This window comes from Notamacropus eugenii, chromosome 6 (genome assembly GCF_028372415.1).
Source record: "Notamacropus eugenii isolate mMacEug1 chromosome 6, mMacEug1.pri_v2, whole genome shotgun sequence".
Classification (NCBI taxonomy): Eukaryota; Metazoa; Chordata; class Mammalia; order Diprotodontia; family Macropodidae; genus Notamacropus; species Notamacropus eugenii.
The window spans coordinates 299,441,678-299,460,929 of record NC_092877.1 but is presented as its reverse complement, the minus strand read 5'-3'; the positions used below and the strand labels follow the sequence as shown (position 1 = coordinate 299,460,929).

Here is a 19,252-nt window from a genome sequence, read left to right as displayed (position 1 = left end):
ACTTCTTTGGGTAAGGCCTTCCACCTCTCTATGTTCCAGTTTCCTCCTCTCTCAAAAGGAAATACTACTACTTACTCAACTTACCTCTTAGGATTATGTAAAGAAACTTTGCAAACTTATCTTTCACCTCTATCTCTTAAAATCCAAAGTGTCCTTCGAAGTCCACTGGAGAAAAATAATTCTTGTGCAAGATCTGTTTTGATCACCCAAGCTGATATGTGTGTGTGTGCGCGTGTGTATACACACGCGCACACACACACATATTTAAAATATGTAATTGTACATACATATGTTATTTCCCCTGAAAGAATTTAAGATCCTCACAGGGAGAAACTTCTCTTTTTGTCTTTGTGTCTCTGGTACCTGGCCAAAGTACTTGGTACATATAGTGGGCACTTAATAAACGATGGTTGTATAATCTTGTGTTAGAAGAATTAGGCTTGTACTGCTTGGATACCACAGAGCAAAACTAGGAACAACAATGTGAATAGAGCAGAAAATTTTATTTTAGTTTGATGCAAGGAAAAACACCTAATGATTAGAGTTATCTTCAAGGAAAAGGCACAATTAAGAATGATAATTATGAATGTGAACAGGATAAATTAATCCATAAAATGGAAGAAGATAGGTGGATTAATTAGAAGGCAGAATTCAACAATAACAAAAAAGGAAGAACAGATTAATAAATAAGGCATGCAACTAAAAATTCTAGAAAACCAAGAACTATAGTTACCCCAAACTGAATGGGCATAAAACATCATAAACAAATATGAAGGGCAAAGAAAAAGGTTATCCTTTTGGATCGATGGTTAGGGAAAGAGTTCATGACCAAACTAGAAACAGAGAAAAATTACCCAAGAGAAAATGGACAATTTTGACTTTGCATAATTAAATAAATCTAATGTGTTAAAAATTAGAAGGGAAACTAGGGGAAAAAAATCTTTGAAGCAAATTTAACTTAGGAAAGCTTTATATCCAAGAACTGATTCAGATTTATAAGACTAAGAGCCATTCTTCAAGGGATAAATGGTCAGAAGATATGAGTAGGCAGTTGATTGTTTTTAATAGGTGTGCAAAATAAATTTCTGCATTAGCCATGTTCCATCACATCTCTACCCTGCCACATGTCATAGGTTCCCCACCCCTGGGCCTGACCACTGGGTTACAGGATGTGTTGAGGGAAATAAAGACAGGAAAGGAGACAGGTTGTGAAAGTGTTAAATATCAAACAAAAGAGTTTCTATTTGATCCTGGAAATATTAGGAAACCACTGGAAGATGTAAAGCAATTTAAATTCTCTCAAGCAGAATAAACAGCTCAGTTCAGACTTCTGCTTAGTATTAGATAACTTCAAAGTAAAAAGCAAAGTGTTTTCAAAAGCCAATTTTAAGTTACTGTAAACAACATATTTGTATAATTTTTTATCTTTATGAAGTGCTTTCCATAACTCATTTGATTCTCCCAAGACTGCTGAAGTAGGTGTGGTGAACATCACCACTTTACAGATTGGGAAGCTGAGACAAGTAGGAAGAAACATAGGTGGGATTCAAACTCAGCTCTTCTGACCACGTTCAGGTCTCTCTTCATTCTCTATGCTATGGTTTTCTATTACTCTCCATTATTATGTGTAATTGAATAAAAGTTGGTATGATTTAAAACTAGGTATGTTTAGTGTTATGTAGCAAAATTTTACCTCTATAAAGAATGAGTTGAGTTCAGGGAGATGCTGGAAGAGGTTCAAGGTTGCAGTGTCTGTTTTGGTCTGTCTCTGTACTACTTCTTCTGCTGATAATCTTGGAGGGTGAGGCTCCTTTAGAATAATTTTAAGATAAAAATAACTAAATTCAGAGTACATATACAATATACATTACAAAGTGTGTCACTCACAATTTAATCTTTAGCCAAACCTTCAATCACTGAGAATTACAAAAGAATAAAATTTTTACTACAGTGGTGGAGGATAAAGTATCCATATGTTGTTGCATTCCCTTCTCCATAATGAAAACTTAAATGAAAGACTTATTGCATTTCCCCTCTCTCTAATATGTAATCTTTACTCACTCAGTCTCAGAGAGAAACTGAATGACGCAGTTCAATCATTTGGACAAACAAATAAAATCACACAATTAGAGAATCCCCTTTAATACTGCAAAGCCAAAGCTGAAACACAGGTAGAAGACAAATCTCTCTAAAGAGTTTCTACCTCAATTCTACCATGGATTTCTTGGGAAATTTATCTGAGAGCATAGGCAGTTCAATTAGATTTAACTCTCAAATATCAATATCAGATTCAACTTTCAATTATCAATAAGTAGATTATCTAGAAGGCATATTTTTAGTTACTGTTATCCTTTGGGACAACCTTTTCCACTGAAATAGATGAATGCAAAGGAAATGTGAGCATCAGTTTAAAAAAAAAAGTTACAAAGGTTAAGCCTGATGCAAAACACATTTAATTATACACAGAGAAGGCCCTTAATAAATGCTTATAGACTTGTCTTTAAAATTCCAATGTAACTATTTTTGTATTTTTAAACAATCAATATCATTTATTAAGCACCTACTATATATAATGAACTGTGCTAGTAGGCACTAGGGATATGAAGGTGAAAAAGGAATAATTTCAGCTCTTAATGAGCTTATATCCTGTTAGGGTAGTAAGGTATATGCACATCATAAGCACATACAGACTATGCAGAATAAATATCCACAGAAAATATATAAAACAAAAAGACAGTTAATTGGAGACAGATGGGAAGGGGGGGAATGCACAGTACGTGACTTCCCTGACAAAAAGCACTTCCTCTTGGGCACAACTCTCTTCTACATGTTCATCTTCTCCTATTGGAATATAAGCTATTGAAGGCAGGGACAGTCTTCTGCTATTTTTTGTACCCTAGCACTTAGTGCAGTGGTTGGCACATAGCAAAACAACAATTAATAAATGTTTTTTTCATTCATTTAATTAATTTCACTAATTGAAGGAGGGTAACAGAACAGATATCTGGATCTGGATAATACCTCCTAGGCACTGACTCCTCATCTCTGCCTCCCAGAATGCCACTTCTTCAACATTCCTGACTCCAGGTCCAGCACACTATTCTCTGTGCCACCTGGTTACAGATAGTGTATCATCTTCTGGATAGTCTTGTGGAATAAGTGCTTAAAGCTACAAGACTCTCAAAACATTTATAATGCCAGTCTTTAGTGACTCAAATTCTGATATTTCCTGATGTCAATAATTTGTTATGATTACCTTTAACAGCTGACAGGGTGTTTGCCCAAAATTGTTAATCATTCCTTCTAAAGCTTTTCTTTCTTTTTCATCTGTTAAGGCATCAAGATCCACTGCTCCTAAAGCCATGATAAGTTTAATTAAAAAAAAAAGGCAAAAAAAAATAAGTCACTCATTAACATAGATTTCTAAATTCATATTATCTGAAATATTACGAGCCTTTCAATTCACACATGTAATACTGTTAAGAGGTTGTAATTTAAATGGTGAAGAATAATCTTGCCTACTTTTACTATTTTCACCCTAAGAACTCTTGGAAGTACTGGCCTAGAGGACCTGGTTTCTGTTTTTCCTTTCCCCACCAAAAATTATCCTCCATAGGTGTTCTCTTTTGAAATTTTCTCCTGTCCTTTCTCTGGACACCAACCCTGCCTAGCAATATGTGGGAGTAAAGGATGTCACTGGAAATTTATGACTGGAAAAGGAAGTGGGCTGGCCATACAGTGAGAGCAAAAGATAACCAATGAATAGCTCATGTGTTCCCCTCATTGGTATATTCACATAATGTCAGGAGCTCTACAGAGGAGGTTCCCCAGTGCACTGGGTGGATTTTTTGTGGATAATTTATGTACGGAGATAAGAGTACATATCTTTTTTGATCTGCACAATTGGAAAGGGTACACACATTGATGCCATCATGATCCATTAAAGTAGATTCTAATGTAATTTCTTATACTACGTTCAGAAAAAGAAACTTCACAACTACAAAATGGACAGGGCTTTAGCTAGACACGTTTTTAATTTAGCGGACCGAATATTCAGTGTTATTTTACATTATACTCCTGTGTACATCCTTTATTATGGCTAAGCTGGCCAAACTGCTGTTCATCATATCTAGCCCTCCAGCTTCCATTCGTGTGCCTTTCTTTGTCCAGGTGCTCCCTCCCTCTGTCTGGAATGTACTCTCTTCTCCCCTCCACTTTTTAGAAATCCCAGCTTCCTTCAAAGCACAGTTTAGGGACCACCAGCTGTATAAGATCTTTCTGGAGTCTTCTAGTTATTAGCACTTTCATCTTCCTGAAATTACTTTGTATACGCTTCTGTACATTGTGTATCCTCACAGGAGAATGCAAGATCCATTCTAACAGGGGCAGCTTTGTTTCTTTGTTCTGTCATCGAACATAGGGGCTTGCATAGAGTAAATGCTTAATAAATAGGTGCTGAATTGAACTAAATAGAAAACACTAAAGTATACTGATTTCCTAAAGAAAAAGTTGTTCTATATAAACTTAAGACCTTAGGAAAAATATATCCTTAACTTTCCATATTTAAATGGATAGTAGAAAAAAAAAAAGGTCTGATCCTGGAGTCAGAGGATCTGGGTTCAAATCCCACCCCTAATGCTAACCACTTATGTCACTTAATGGGTGTCACTGGGTAAGTCATTTAACTTCCCTTGGTCCCAGTTTCCTCATCTGTAAAATGAGTTTGGGGTAGTGGAGCTCTGAAAATTAATTTTATTACTAAATGATGCTGTAGAAAAAATTCTGCTAATCTGAGATTTTCTTTGTTTCCCAGATAAATGGATATTTTTTGTTGAAAAAATTTTTAATCTAAAAATCATGCTTTTTTGTGCTGTGAAAATATTAGGGATTTTGGATCAGTCACTGTGACTGATTTGCAAATTTAGTGAATGACCAAGAAAAGTGATTGTAAAGAACATTCAGAAGAAGAACCAACCCACTACATATACTGTAAGGGAACAAGTGCCAAGGTATAGAAACGGGAGGTGTGAGGCATGTGAAGGAGAGGCTAGGGTTAGAGAGTAAGAATGTAGTTCACCAGTAGAATGTACACTCCTTAAGAAAATGTCTCATTTGTTTTCTGTATCTTGGACAGTGCCTGGCACACAGTAGGTGCTTAATAAATGGCTATTATATATATATAACACCAACTAAATTATATAGGACATGTTTGGGATTTCAAAGGGAAGCAATATTAGGGTTTAATTCCTGTTTTTGGAGCAGATATTCGGTCTGCCCTGGTGGGTGAATTATAGGGCATTCCTGGAGGTTTTTTGAGAATTACAGGGCTATCTGAGAGGAAGGAATTTAACTGGAAGAGAGCAGATTCCTCACACAACATACAAATCCCTAGGGATGCTAAATAAATGCTATTGTGCTACTTTTGGAAAATAAAATGTAACTAATTCACACATTCCAATTTATGTGGTTTTCTTAACACATGTATAGGGTAGGTATCATTACTGATCTTTCTGTATACACAAGAATATACAAACACATGAGATAAAAGAGAAACACAGTTCAATAAAAACTATGTTCTCATTCATCTCAATATTGATAAGTTATAGTCCCCATGAAAATTACTTGGCTATTTACAAATGCACAGACACATCCTTTCCACTTTTAAGAAGAACAAATAAATGTCATTCAAAGCTTTTAGAACTATGGGCTTTAATGTGGGATAAAAAGACAATGTCAAATAGGGTGAAGAACACCAGATTTGGAATCAGGAGAGACCTGGATTCAGATTCCATTTCTGATACTAATTAACTGAGTAATTACAGGCAAATCATTGAACCTTTCTGAACTTTAGTTCCTTCACCCGTAAGATGAAGGTAATAATACCTATAGTATTCTAACTTAATAGAGTTCTAAAGATTAAAGAAGGGGTGGGGGATGGGCTGGCAGTGAGAAGACCTGTCACCACTAGAGGCACCTTATCACCTTCTGCTCTCCTCTTCCATCCCCTCCCTGAGGAGGGGCTGCTCAGAACCCATGGGGGTAGCCTGACTGTTCAACATGGTTTGGATGAGATCAGTCATCAACTATTCATTCTGGAGAGCTGAAAGACCATCAGACTTTACCACCTGCATTGCCTCTACTGCCTGTGGATTCCCCACACCGTCATCTGACTTACTGATGAAATCTATGGATCCCGGAGCTTTGCCATTTACCCACAGCTGAATACTTACGACATATGAGCTTTTCCATCTTTCCTGTAGTGAAATTCCTTCTATGCGTTGTCTCTCAATTACAACATGAGTTCCTTAAGAACAGGGGCTCTCTAGCTTTTTCTATTTGTATGCACAGTCTGGGCACATTGTAATCATTTAATCAGTTTTTTCATTCATTCAAATGAAATAATATACACAAAATGCTTTACAAAGCTTAAAATATTATACAAATGTTGAATATTATTAATGATTTATGCCCTAGATCTAACTTCTTCCAAAGTTAACAAAACTAAATCCAAACTTCACAGAACAAATCCCATGCTTGAGGAGCTAGAGGGCTACATGTGACCTTGAGGCTACAGCTTCCCTAGCCCTGGTCTAAACTATGCCTGTATCCAAGAGTTCAGCTGTCCCAAGAACCTTGTTTTGAATGGCTCTATGGTATCCTGCAGCATTTAGGCAGAACTTTTTTGACTAGGGTTTATTTTGCTAGATTGAGCCCACACTAAAACTCCACTTTTTGGGCTTTAATATAATCAAGGAAAAAGAAACAAAGAAAAGCAGAGATTCCTGGTGCTTGTAAGGGGAAAAAAATAACTTCTTGAGTCATCAGAATTACATTTTTGTGTATTAGGTCATACAATTAGCATGGTTAAGTTCAAATACAAAATAGAAACACATTCAGAATTTTTTCAAACGATGCTTCTAGTCACTATTATATCACAAAAGAGAAAGTATTGAAATTTATACCTTCATAACTACAATAGTAGAAAACGTTGAGTGCTTCTACCGCATCTGGGCCCCTTTGTTTATAGCCAAAAATCAGATCTATCCATTCATGAAGATGAGCAGAAACATACTCAGACTCCTAGGACAGTAACAGTCTGCATTAACAATAAATACTTTCCATCTTGTAAACAAAACTATATATCATGTTTGGAAATGAAAATGAAAATCTCCATTTGTGACTTCTAGTATGTTGTAACCACAAATTTTACATGGTTTAAACAAATCCAATGCTCTTTATAGGGGAAAAAAAATGCTCAGGGAACGAATACAACGAAGTCTTGACTATCCAGAATAATTTGGACAAGGTGAGAGAGGGAAAGAAAGCTCAATAGTGATAGTACCATGAAGTTCCTGTCATCTCCACCTTCAGCATCTCTCTCTACCACACCCTACCCTCTCTTGTCTGATATTATCACCCCCAGGGCAAGCCCCATCACCTCTCACCTTATCACCTTCTGCTCTCCTCTTCCATCCCCTCCCTGAGGAGGGACTGCTCAGAACCCATGGAGGTAGCCTGACTGTTCAACATGGTTTGGATGAGATCAGTCATCAACTATTCATTCACCTGCATTGCCTCTACTGCCTATGGATTGGTTGCTTGCTGATGGGTTGGCTGGCCCAGATTCTCCCCCGATTCTGGCCCATCTTTGGATTTCCTAAAGCACAGGTCTGACTATGGCACCCACTTCTCCCCCTGCCCCCATCCAATCAACTCCAATAGCCCCTATCACCCTAGGATCAAATATAAAATCCTGTGTTTGATGGGCCCCAGCCTATCTCTGTAGGAGTCACCCCCCTTGCAGTTTCTCATACTCCTCACCATCTCTCAATTTCAGGCATCTTTTCTGGCTCTTTCCCATGCCTGGTACTCTCTCCCTCCGTAGCTTACTTCAGTCTCAATTAAGATTTCATCTTTTACAAGAAGATTTTCTTGGTCCTCCTTAATATTAGTGGATTAGCTCTGAGATAATCTCTGCTTTATCTTGTATGTGCCTTGCTTGTATGCAGTTGTTTACAATGCTGACTCCATCCATTAAATTCTGAGCTCCTGAAAGGCAGGGGGTTCTTCTGGCCTTTATTGGTCTCCCTAGAGCTTATGGGGAGACTGGCAAAATGACTGGCATGTATTAAGCACTGATAAATGCTTTCTGGTAGCTAGCTGAAGTGCTGGACAGAGTGCTGGGCCCAGAGTCAGGAAGACTGAAGATTAAATCCAGTCTCAGACACTCATTAGCTGTGTGACCCTGGACAAGTCACTTAAGTTCCTCAACTGTAAAATGGGGATGATTATAATAGCATCTACTTTACAAGGCAGTTGTGAGGATTACATGAGGTAATGTTTGTCAAGTAGCTCAGCCCAATGCCTGGCAGGAGCAAGCACTCAGTAAATCCTTGTTCTCTTTCCCCTTCCCTCCCCTCTTTCAGACACACCTAGGATACCTTAAGAGTGAAAAAAGGGGCCTAAGTGGTCATCTGGCTCAATCTTTTCACTTTAGAACTGAGTAAACTGCTTCAGAGAGGTTAAGAGAGGTACCATCAAGTTGCTATCTTGAGATTCAATCTCCCAATTCTCTCAAAAGGGGCTGGCTCCAGCACAGATTTCCTCTTTGTACACTTGCTTGGTCCAATTACAATTCCCATCTTTGCGCTCTTTAGGGCCTTTCTATTGGCTCAGACTGCACATTAGGTACTGTGATTTTGAAAGTCCAAATGTGGTGACTCCCAGGTCACTGCCTGTGCAAAGTGTTTATTATAGTTATCTTTTTCAATAAATCATTTCCACTGATTAACTCTTTGTTATCCTACTTCCATTTTCATCCTTAAATGCTCTTGGGATAATGAGGTTCAATTGGGTTTCTCATCAAGCTTCCCATATATTTTTTCCCCCCAGTTTTCCATGACTTTTAGCTGTTTAATGAGATGAAGCTGCTCAAAATCACCCAACAACTCCTCCCCTCCAAGGAGACATTATAAATAAATTTAAATTCTAAATCTCTGCTGCCTTTAACAGCCACACCTCTCTACACAGCAAAGAGAAGGCAGAGTGAAACACAGCGCTGGACTTGGAATCAGCAATATTCAAATCCTGCCTTATAAAGTGCTGTCATCTCAGGCATATCATCTAACTTCTTTTGGTCTCAGTTTCTTCATCTGTAAAATGGGGGTGATAATAACACCTTATTCACAGAACTTTTGTGAGATCAAATGAGTAAATATATGTCAAGCATTTGCAGACTTTCAAGTACTATAAATCAATGTTAGTGTCAAGGAGAACAAGTAATTGTTGGCTATGGTAGTTTCTAGGCTTTTGGGGAAGGAAGGATCTCATGAATCCACATCTTCCTCATTCTGTGGCTAGTTCTCTATTCAGCACGTCATGTCACCTGTTTTGGCATCAACAGCTTATTTAGAAGTGGACACTGTTTTAAACACATGCCATAGTTTTTCATTTTTGTTCTTTCTTCTAATTGGTATTAATTTTAATCTTTGCTCTAAAAAGTCACTTGGCCATTGGCAAAAAGACCATGATTGAAAAACTGTTAATCATTTCCTGCTACTCCTGATAAACTATATTTCCAAACTATTTTCTTGAAGAAAGAATTTATGATAAATAAGATTCAGGCTTCTTTTGCTGCCTTTAAACAACTGTATTTCTTCCTCCTGAGCCTAATTTTCCAACACATTTTTTTGCCATTCTCCTTTGAACCAATTTCTAAGTCACAGAGCATGTTTTCACAGATGTACAAAAGAACCAAGTTCAACAAAACCTTTCAAGGAATCCTGTGAGCTGCTAAGGTAAGACCCCCAGCACATGAGGTGGGTCCCCTGGAAGGGAGAGGATTTCCAAAAAGACATGGATGAGGGTCAGCCAGGATCAAAAGGTATCAGTAGGTTATGATCAGCACCTGTGCATGAAGCATCAATTGACATCACATTTTCCATCCAAGTATGGAAGTTGTACCCAACACACAGGAAATTATTTCAAAAAAATCAATGGATCACTATGATCTTATTACTCAGGAACAACTAGAAAATTAACCAGCTTTTCTAATCACACTCCTGCAATGTACTAAATGCTGGAGCCGTCCTTGGAAAAAATACCCTAGGAGAAATGTCATCTTCCCAAAAGCTAAACAATACCTCTTTGGATTTCAAGTTCCTTTTGGAAAAAAGCAAGGAGGAGACACGAAAATATAGAAGCTGTTTTTTGAAGGTTGGCTTGTGTAATTATACTCCAGTTCTATTATCATATAAGGTTGTCCCCAAATAAGGCAATAAATGAGGATCTGATGCAATTCAGCAAGCTACTTGTGAGCACTTACTATATTGCAAGACAATTTACTAGGCATACAGATACAAAGACAAAAATGAAAAAATCTAGTTCCTCTTGTCCCTACTAATTATACATATGTTGGAGAAACAAGGTTAAAATTCAGAGTATTAGTCTAATTCAAAGTGCCTTTTTTCATTAACTCATTATTTCATCCCTTTCATGGGAATGATGAATTGAAATATAAATATCATTTGGGATCAAATCATAGAAAGGTGAGAATTGTGAATGCCTATGTCAATTTGGGGCACTGCTAGAAGTCACAGTTAGAGGACTGGTTTCTAGTAATAACTAGCATAAGGACCATGAGCATTATGGGAAATTTCTAGACTCTCCAATATTTCTTTTCAGATAAGGAACAGGATGGGCCCGCAGGATGATTTTTACCAATATGATAATATTAACATGAACTCTGTCTATCTCAAATGATAAGGTTTTCTTAATTCGCAACAAAAAAGATCTCGGTAAGGTAGTGAAGGATACTAACATAATTGTCCCATTTGGCTGAATCATAGTAAACACCTAGAGTGGAAATAAAGTCCAGAAGAACTGAAGCAACTATAGAAAACATAAAATAAACAAAATTATGGTGTTAACAACTGAGGTAATTTCACATAAAATGAATACCTTGTAGAACTTGACATTTATAACACTTTGTTATCAAATTTTAAAGTAATATATATGCAGAAACATTCCATTATCACCAGAAAATCTCTAGACCCCAGAAATACTGCAATATATTTATCAATAAGGCCTTTACTGCTATAATGATTTATCAATTACAATAAATAACTCTTCTTTAGGCCTCTAGGAAAAATATGCTTCTCTTTTATTAATCTGTATGCGAGACCAAAAAGAAAAAAGTCTTACCAGAGCTTTCCTATGTTTATAGATGAAATCTTCAGCAGATTTAGCCCATTTAGGGAGAACCACATCACTTACTAGTTCTTTGGAGATTTGCAGGCGCCCCAAATTGAAATCTATGATGCATAACAGAAGAAAAAAAAGTAATTAAAAAAGGAATGTCAGTAGCAAAAAATAAGCTTCATTCCTGGGATCAAAATATGATGATTCTGGGTTATTTTGGTTTTTCTCATTGATATAAAGGTGAAGTGAGAAAAATCAACAAAAAAAATAGCTTCTCTAGTACTAAATCAGAATGCATTTTGTTCTAACAACATATTCAATAAATAAAATTATTTTTCTCAAATGGATTCCATTTTAGAAGTTGACTAAATATGAACATTGTAGGAATTGTACAAATCAAATTTTAACTTAGTTATTTCACTACTTCAAAAGATGAAATAACATGGTTATTATGAAGTAACTGATGAGTCTGACGAGAAAAATGAATGTAGAAATATCTGGAAGCTCTGATTCTCATCTTTCTAAGGATAAAACAACGCATGTGACACTTCAAATTAATATTACCAAAACACTTTCTTTTGAGTATTCTTACATTAAAAGCAAGGGCAATGGATTTCTTCTGATGATTAAGGCATATAACAATCCCTTAATAAAGTGTTTTTGGTACTTTGTGCCCTGCAGACTCAAATACCTTCAGAAATCATTCTACCAAAACCATCATTTTACAGATGAAGAAACTTTCCTTAAAGAGAGCAAATAATTTGCCCAGAGAAGAACAGTGGCACTAGACAAATAGCAAACAGATTGATATTTAGCCAAACCCTGGCTAAACCAACTAACAATTCTGAGCCTCAAAATCTTCACTACAAAATGAGAATATAACAATTGCTTACCTACTTTTAAGAACTCTTATGAAGATCAAATGAGCCAATGTTTGTCAAAACACTGAGGATTATAAAGTGCTATACAAATATAAGGTATGTAAAAATATTATTAGAACCTAAGATTCCTGAAGTCTACTCTAAAACTCCTTCTACAACACTATGCCTCAACCCCAAATCTACCAATAGCAGTCTCACAGACTAATTGTATTTTTATGCTAAGCTTTAAAAACATACAGTGAATTTCTAAGACAATTACAATCCTGAATGAGTCCATGTCCATAATCTTCACTTTGTATTACTGTCCTATGTCTTTGTCCACTTCCCATGCCTATTCAAGACAGGAGAAGAGTTGCAGGAGAAAAAAAGCACATCTCCCTACCCATGTTCTCAGATGAATGCCACCTAAACAATGATCTCTCTCACCAAGTTCAATCTATCTAACTTCTCTGTTACTCATAGCACTGGCTTAAAACCTAAGCATGGATTTTATTAGCTTCACCAAAAATAAGTCATACAAAGAATGAGGTTTTGGTTGATAAGATAGGAGAATGTTTTTCCCCATCAAAAATGTCAAGTTCCTTGCTGTGTTCCAAAGGGATCAAATTCTTAACTTCATAATTTGTGAAATCTTACGATTGTGATTTTCCAAGAACTCTGGGAAGTAGAAGAACTCAGGAATAAGCTCTTTCACATCATATGGATTATCCATGAGGGCCTGCCAGGTAGCAGGGATAGAATGGAACTGTCGATCTGCACAATCAAACCTGTGTATAAGGATGGAGAGAACACCACCTGATTCAAAACATTAAAAAACGATGTTAAAAAAAAAGTCTGAAACCTTCCTTCTCTGCTTCTGTTCTCATCTCTGAGAAAGCGTCTTCTTTATGATTTGCCTGCCATTATCTTTCTTGTCTTCTTGGTCAATTCTCAATACTACAGTTTTCACTGCTAAAGTCAATGTAATTAAAATGTTTCAGAACTAAATAATACTAGACAGAAGTCTGAATAAATAGCAATCATAAGAACATACTCTGAAGAGACTTATTTCCAAAGAAAACAAGAGTATTTGGTAAACTTACTAGAAAAGTTAACAGAAAAATGTTGAGAAATGTTGATGTTGAGAAATTTTTAGAAATCATATATCTAAGTGTCCAAAGAATTACATTATTGACATGAAACACAGCACAATAACAGTCTCATTAGTAAATTATATCCATTGAAAGTGATCAGAATTCTCAAATCCCTGATTATATATGTGTTTGACTTTTTATTTATTTTTCAGAAAAACACACTATCTCATCTTTCAAACACATGCAAATAGATTTGAAAAATGAGCATGTAATTCAACAATGTTAATTTAATTTGGTTAAAAGATTTGATGGGCATTCTGAATGTATTCTTCCAATTTGAAAAATTTCATAAATCCTCACTGGATCTATGTGAAGGTAGAATCAAACAAACAGCTCTGTGACTAGTTTTCTTTGTTGGGCTATATACCACCTGGTATATTAGTTTCCTTCCTGGGCATCTCAGAGCATACAGAAAGGTAGGGTCAATTAGAAATATAATCTAGCAGCTGCCCAAGCTTTTGCTCTTTTATATCTGGGATAAAGAAGAGGCAGAATCATTTTTCTTCTCATTTAAAGCTTTCAGGGTTCTCTGAAGCCTGGAGAAGCAAGGCTGTGCTCTATAAAAGAAAGGGAATGTGCTGATAGCTAGTTCCATTAAACATTTCTAAGCTTACTCATTTCACTGAAGGAGGACAAAAACCCTGACTAATTTTGCTGTAAAAATTTCTGAAACTATCCAGGATTGCAATGAGGCAATGTGGAGGGAAACTACTGTGGAGGTAGAAAGGCTAAGTTCTAGGAAATGAATGGATACAGAGACTAAGGAAGATAGAAAAGACAAGACGGAATAAGGTTATGACTATGGATGATTAGAAGGGCAGAGATACTATCAACAGAAAAAAGGAGGAGAGATGGAAAGATAATGGCTCCATTTGGGGCACGTTAAGCAGGACATCCAGTTGGAGGTGTCTTAACAGGCAACTGATGATGTAGAAATGGGACTCAGGAGAGAAACTATGACTAGATAGATTAATTTAGCAATCACCTATATAAAGATAAGAATTGATCTCATGGGAATTGATGAGATCACCTGGAAAGAGGGAATAGATAAAAATAATAATACTCATATAGTACTTGCAATGTGCCAGGTATTACGCTAAGCATGTTACAAATACTATCTCATTTGATCCTTACAACAACCAGGCAAGGTAGGTGCTATCCCAATTTTATAGTTGGTAAAACTGAGGCAAACAAATGTTAAATGACTTGCCCAAGGTGACATAGCTAGTAAGTGGCTGAGGCCAAATCTGAACTCAGGGCTTCCTGAATCCAAAACTCTACCTACTATACCACCTAGTGGTCCAAGAGAGAGAAAAAGAGGGGCAAAGCATGAAACTTTGAAGGATGCTTTTAAAATAGACTTAATTTTTAGGTATTCTTAAGAATTTGACTGAAAGACAAATTTATGTTGGTAAAATATTTGGATAATTACTATTCCTTTTTGTCATATTCCAGAAGATAACCCAGTCTGATTCCTTTTGTATAGTTACCCAATTAAAGAAATAAGTAATAGATGAAAGGAGAGGGCACCTAGGTGGCACAGTGGATAAAGAACCAACTCTGGAGTCAGGAGGACCTGAACTCAAATCTGGTGTCAGGTACCTACTAGCTATGGGATCCTGGGCAAGTCACTTAACCTTGTTTGCCTCAGTTTCTCATCTGTAAAATGAGATGGAGAAGGGCAAACCACTTCAGAATCTTTGCAAGAAAACTCCAAATGGAGTCACAGACAGCTGGACAAGACTGAAACTACTCAACAACAACAAAGGTAAAAGAAGAGAGAACAAGAAAACACTTGTAAAGAGATTGTGAATATAATCTAGAGAACAAATATTTGGGAACATGGTTAGAAAATCAAGTCACTACTAGAAGAGGAAAAAGATACAAGGAGATATGGTGTGAAAAAGTGTTCAGGGACCAAATTAAGCTGTTAGTCAATCATCATTAAGCTTTAATAAAGTAAGAAAATTTAGATAATAATTTGGTTTTTTAAGGTCATTAGGATGAAGTAGAAATTAAGGTGGTCATGGAGCAGAGCCAATATGACAGAGAAAAGGCAGGGATTCAACTGAGCTCTCCCAAATTTTCTTCCAAACAACTTTAAATAATGCCTCAAAACAAATTCTGATGTGGCAGAACCCACAAAAAGACAAGGTGAAACAATTTTCCAGGCTATGACAACTCAGAAGGCTGATAGGAAAGGTCTACTGCACTGGGGTGAGAATGGAACACAGTCCAATAACTGTGTGCCCGTGCTGTCTGTGTCATAAGGAAACCAGCAGCAGGTCTTGGGGGTGACCAAATCAGTGGCCATAGAGGCTGTGTTTGGAGTTCTCAGTCCAGAGATAGTAAGGGGGACAGACAAGGAGGTTACAAGAGGAGTCAGAAGGAGATTACAAGGGTCCCTTTGCTGGCACTGGCTGCAGGACTGTTGCATAACCCATACTTGGATCTGAGTCATTGTCCTGGGTTTCAGTCCCAGGGTGAAGAGGAGTGCCAGCACACCAGCTTGCAGCAGGGGAACAAAGACCCTGGTCATAGTTCTGGGGCAGAAAAGAGTGCTTACAAGTCACTCACATATCAGAGACACAGGCCAGGAGAGTAGAAAACACACCTCCCTTTAGATTGTACCATCTTAGAAGAACTGAAAGCTTACCAACCCTCCAACCTAGCTCTGAAAATAGCTTCATAGAAAACCTTAAGTTTGTGATAGTACCCCCTCAAAACCTGGGAACAGAGCTCAACTTTAATATAAAGCTTTAATGTAAAGTCAAGAAATAGGCTGGAAAAAGAGAAAAGCAGAAAAAGATCCTGATTATAGAAAGTTTCTATGGTAACAGGGGAGATTAAAACACCAACTCAGAATTAGACAACAAAGTCAAAACTCCTATATCCAAAAACTCAAAGAAAAATGTGAATTGGTCTCAGGCCCCAAAATAATTCCTGGAAGAGCTCGAACAGGATTTTTAAAATCAAATAAGGGAAGTTGAGGAAAAATTGGGAAAAGAAATGACAGCATGTGAAGAGTCAATAGGCTGGTAAAGGAGGCACAAAAAAAATACTGAAGAAAATAACACCTTAAAAAAAAGAATAGGCCAAAGGTGGTGCCTGTTGTGGTTGTGTGCATCCTTAGTTGCCAAAGAAGACCACGGTAAAAGAAGCACAAAAATCCAGTGAAGAAAAGAATGCCTAGAAAAACAGAACATGCCAAATGGAGAAAGATATACAAAAATTCACTGACGAGAAGAACTCCTATAAAAAGTAGAACTGACCAAATGGAAAAAGTACAAAAATTCCCTGAAGAAAAGGACTCCTTAAAATGTAGAATTAGCCAAGTGGAAAAGAAGGTACAAAAACTCAATGAAAAAATAATCCTTTAAATATTATAATTGGACAAGTGGAAGCTAATGACTCCATGAGACATCAAGAAGCAAGAAAACAAAATTAAAGGAACGAAAAAATAGTAGAAAATGTGAAATATAGAAGAGAATGTGAAACATCTCATTGGAAAAACAACTGATCTGGAAAACAGATCCAGGAGAGATAATTTAAGAATTATTTGGACTTCTTGAAAGCAATGATCAAAAAAAGAACCTAGAAGACATCATCTGTCAATAAATTGTCATCTGTTCTTCTAGAATCCTAGAGGGTAAAATAGAAATTGAAAGAATACACCAATCATCCCAGGAAAGAGATCCCAAAATGAAAAGTCCCAAGAATATTACAACCAAATGCCAGAGCTTCCAGGTCAAGAAGAAAATAATATAGTAAACAGCCAGAAAGAAGCAATTCAAATATTTTGGCATCACAGTCAGGATAACACAAGATTTAGCAGCTTCTACATTAAAGGATCAGAGGGCTTGGTATATGATATTTCAGAGGGCAAAGGAGCTTGGATTACAACCCAGGATCATCTATCAGTGAAACTGAGCATGATCTTTCAGGGAATAAAATAGGACACTCAACAAAACAGATGACTTGCAAGGATTCCTGATGAAAAGATCAGAGCTGAATAGGAAATGTGACTTTCAATGGGAAAATAATACTTATAACTCCTAAATATTTCCTCATTATTATGGCAGTTAGAAAGAATATACATAGGTAAAGGGCACAGGTGTGAGTTAAATATGATTATCTAAAAAAATAAAACTAAAGGGTGAGAAAGAGAAACTCACTGGGAGAAGGGGGAAGAGGGAGGTAGAATAGGGTAAATTATCTGATCTAAAAGAGGCCCAAAACAGCTTGTACAGTGTAAGGGAAGATGGGATTGGAGGGGAGGAATGTTTGAACCTTACTGTCAAGGAGGAATAACATACTATCAGAAGGAATAACAAACACACTCAATGGGGTGTAGAAATCTGTCTTACCATACAGCTAAGCAGAAAGTAGGTATTAGAGAAAGGGGCAGGGGGGCTGAGAGAAGGGAGGGCAAATTGGGGGAGGTAAAAGTTAGAAGCAAAATATTTTTGAAAATGGACAGGGTGAAAGGGAAGAGTACTTAGACACAGGGAAATAGAATGGAGGAAAATACAGTTAGTAATCATAGCTGTGGAAAAAAATTTTACAGCAAGTATATCTGATAAAGGCCTCATTTCTCAAATATATAGAGAACTCAGTCAAATTTATAAAAATAAAGCCATTTCTCAATTGATAAATGGTCAAAGGATATTAACAACTAGTTTTCACGTATCTATAGTCATATAAAAAGTTGCTCTACTGATTAGAGAAATACAAATTAAAACAACTCTGAGGTACCAATCTTCACCTATCAGATTGGTTATGATATGATCTGATAGAAAAAGAAAATGACAAGTGTTGGAAAGAATATGGGGAAACTGAAATGTTAATGCACTGTTAGTAGAGTTGTAAACTGATTCAATCATTCTGGAGAGCAATTTTGAACTATGCCCAAAGGGTTATCAAACTGGGAATACTCTTTGACCCAGCAATACGACAATTAGGTCTGTAACCCAAAGAAATAAAAAGCAAAAAGGAAAAGGACCTATATGTAAAAAATATTTATAGCAGGTCTTTAGTAGTGGCAAAGAACTGGAAACTGAAGTGATGTCCATCAGTTGGGGAATGGCTGAACAACTTGTGGCATATGAATGTAATCAAATGCTATTGTGCTATAAGAAATGATGATTCGCAGAAAAATCTGGACAGACTTACATGAACTGATGCAACATGAAGTGAGCAGAACCAGAACAGTGGACACAGTAACAGCAATACTGTACAACGATCAGCAGTGAATGACTTAGGTATTTTTAATAATCCAATGATTCAAGACAATTTTTAAGGACTTATGAGGAAAAATGCTACCCATTCCCAGAAAAAGAACTGATGGAGTCTAAATGAGATCAAAGCATACTTTTTTTAAAAAACTGCCTAGGGTTTTTTGGTCTGTTTTCTTTCACAATATGATGAATCTGGAAATACATTTTTTATGACTATGCATGTATAATATATCAAATTGCTTGTCCTTTCAATGAAGAGGGAGAGAGTTTGGAACTCAAAATTTAAAAAACTGAATGTTAAAAATTATTTTTACATGTAAATGGGTAAAAAATACTAAATTTTCTTTTAAAAGAAAGAAGGTAGTTGAGGATATGGTCTCAATATCACTGCAAAAGAAATTTGCTTGAGCTATTTCTATAAGGTAATAATATATTTTACTTATCCTCCTTTTTCCTAGCTCTCCTAATGTACTTGGTATTTTTAATAAAGTTAACAGAAGAACAGATTAGGTAAAATCCCAGGATCCAGTTCTAAACCACTCAAAGGTTGTTTGGATTTTCAATTTATTAGAAATATACAATGAGGTGATAAGGGAAAACAAACCGCTTAAATATTATTTGCACAAACTAGGCTGCTTCTAGAACGAACTATACTGGTTAGACCAATTTTAGGCTGACCTGACACTTAACACCAGAACTTTATCTAAGAAAAGAAAATGAAAATGACCTTACCCTGTTTTATATGACATTTTTCTCCCCCAAAATCAAAGATTTATAGTAAGGATTCATTATTTTCTCACAA

At 36.4% G+C, this 19,252-nt stretch overlaps 1 protein-coding gene across 6 annotated transcripts in view; it reads right to left on the bottom strand.

The window, feature by feature from the left end:
- The window catches only part of NBEAL1 (neurobeachin like 1), a 183,174-nt gene that overhangs the window by 12,654 nt on the left and 151,268 nt on the right, over positions 1 to 19,252 (bottom strand). For 5 of the 6 annotated variants that reach the window (XM_072617327.1, XM_072617329.1, XM_072617330.1 and 2 more), the window contains 5 exons: positions 12,717 to 12,847; positions 11,203 to 11,312; positions 6,963 to 7,080; positions 3,257 to 3,354; positions 1,694 to 1,810 (listed from right to left, as the gene is read on the bottom strand). In XM_072617327.1, the coding sequence (XP_072473428.1) occupies positions 1,694 to 1,810; positions 3,257 to 3,354; positions 6,963 to 7,080; positions 11,203 to 11,312; positions 12,717 to 12,847 (574 nt within the window). Of the gene's footprint in view, positions 1 to 1,693; positions 1,811 to 3,256; positions 3,355 to 6,962; positions 7,081 to 10,819; positions 10,891 to 11,202; positions 11,313 to 12,716; positions 12,848 to 19,252 lie in introns of those variants that run through there. The other variant, XM_072617332.1, reaches the window with a different exon arrangement.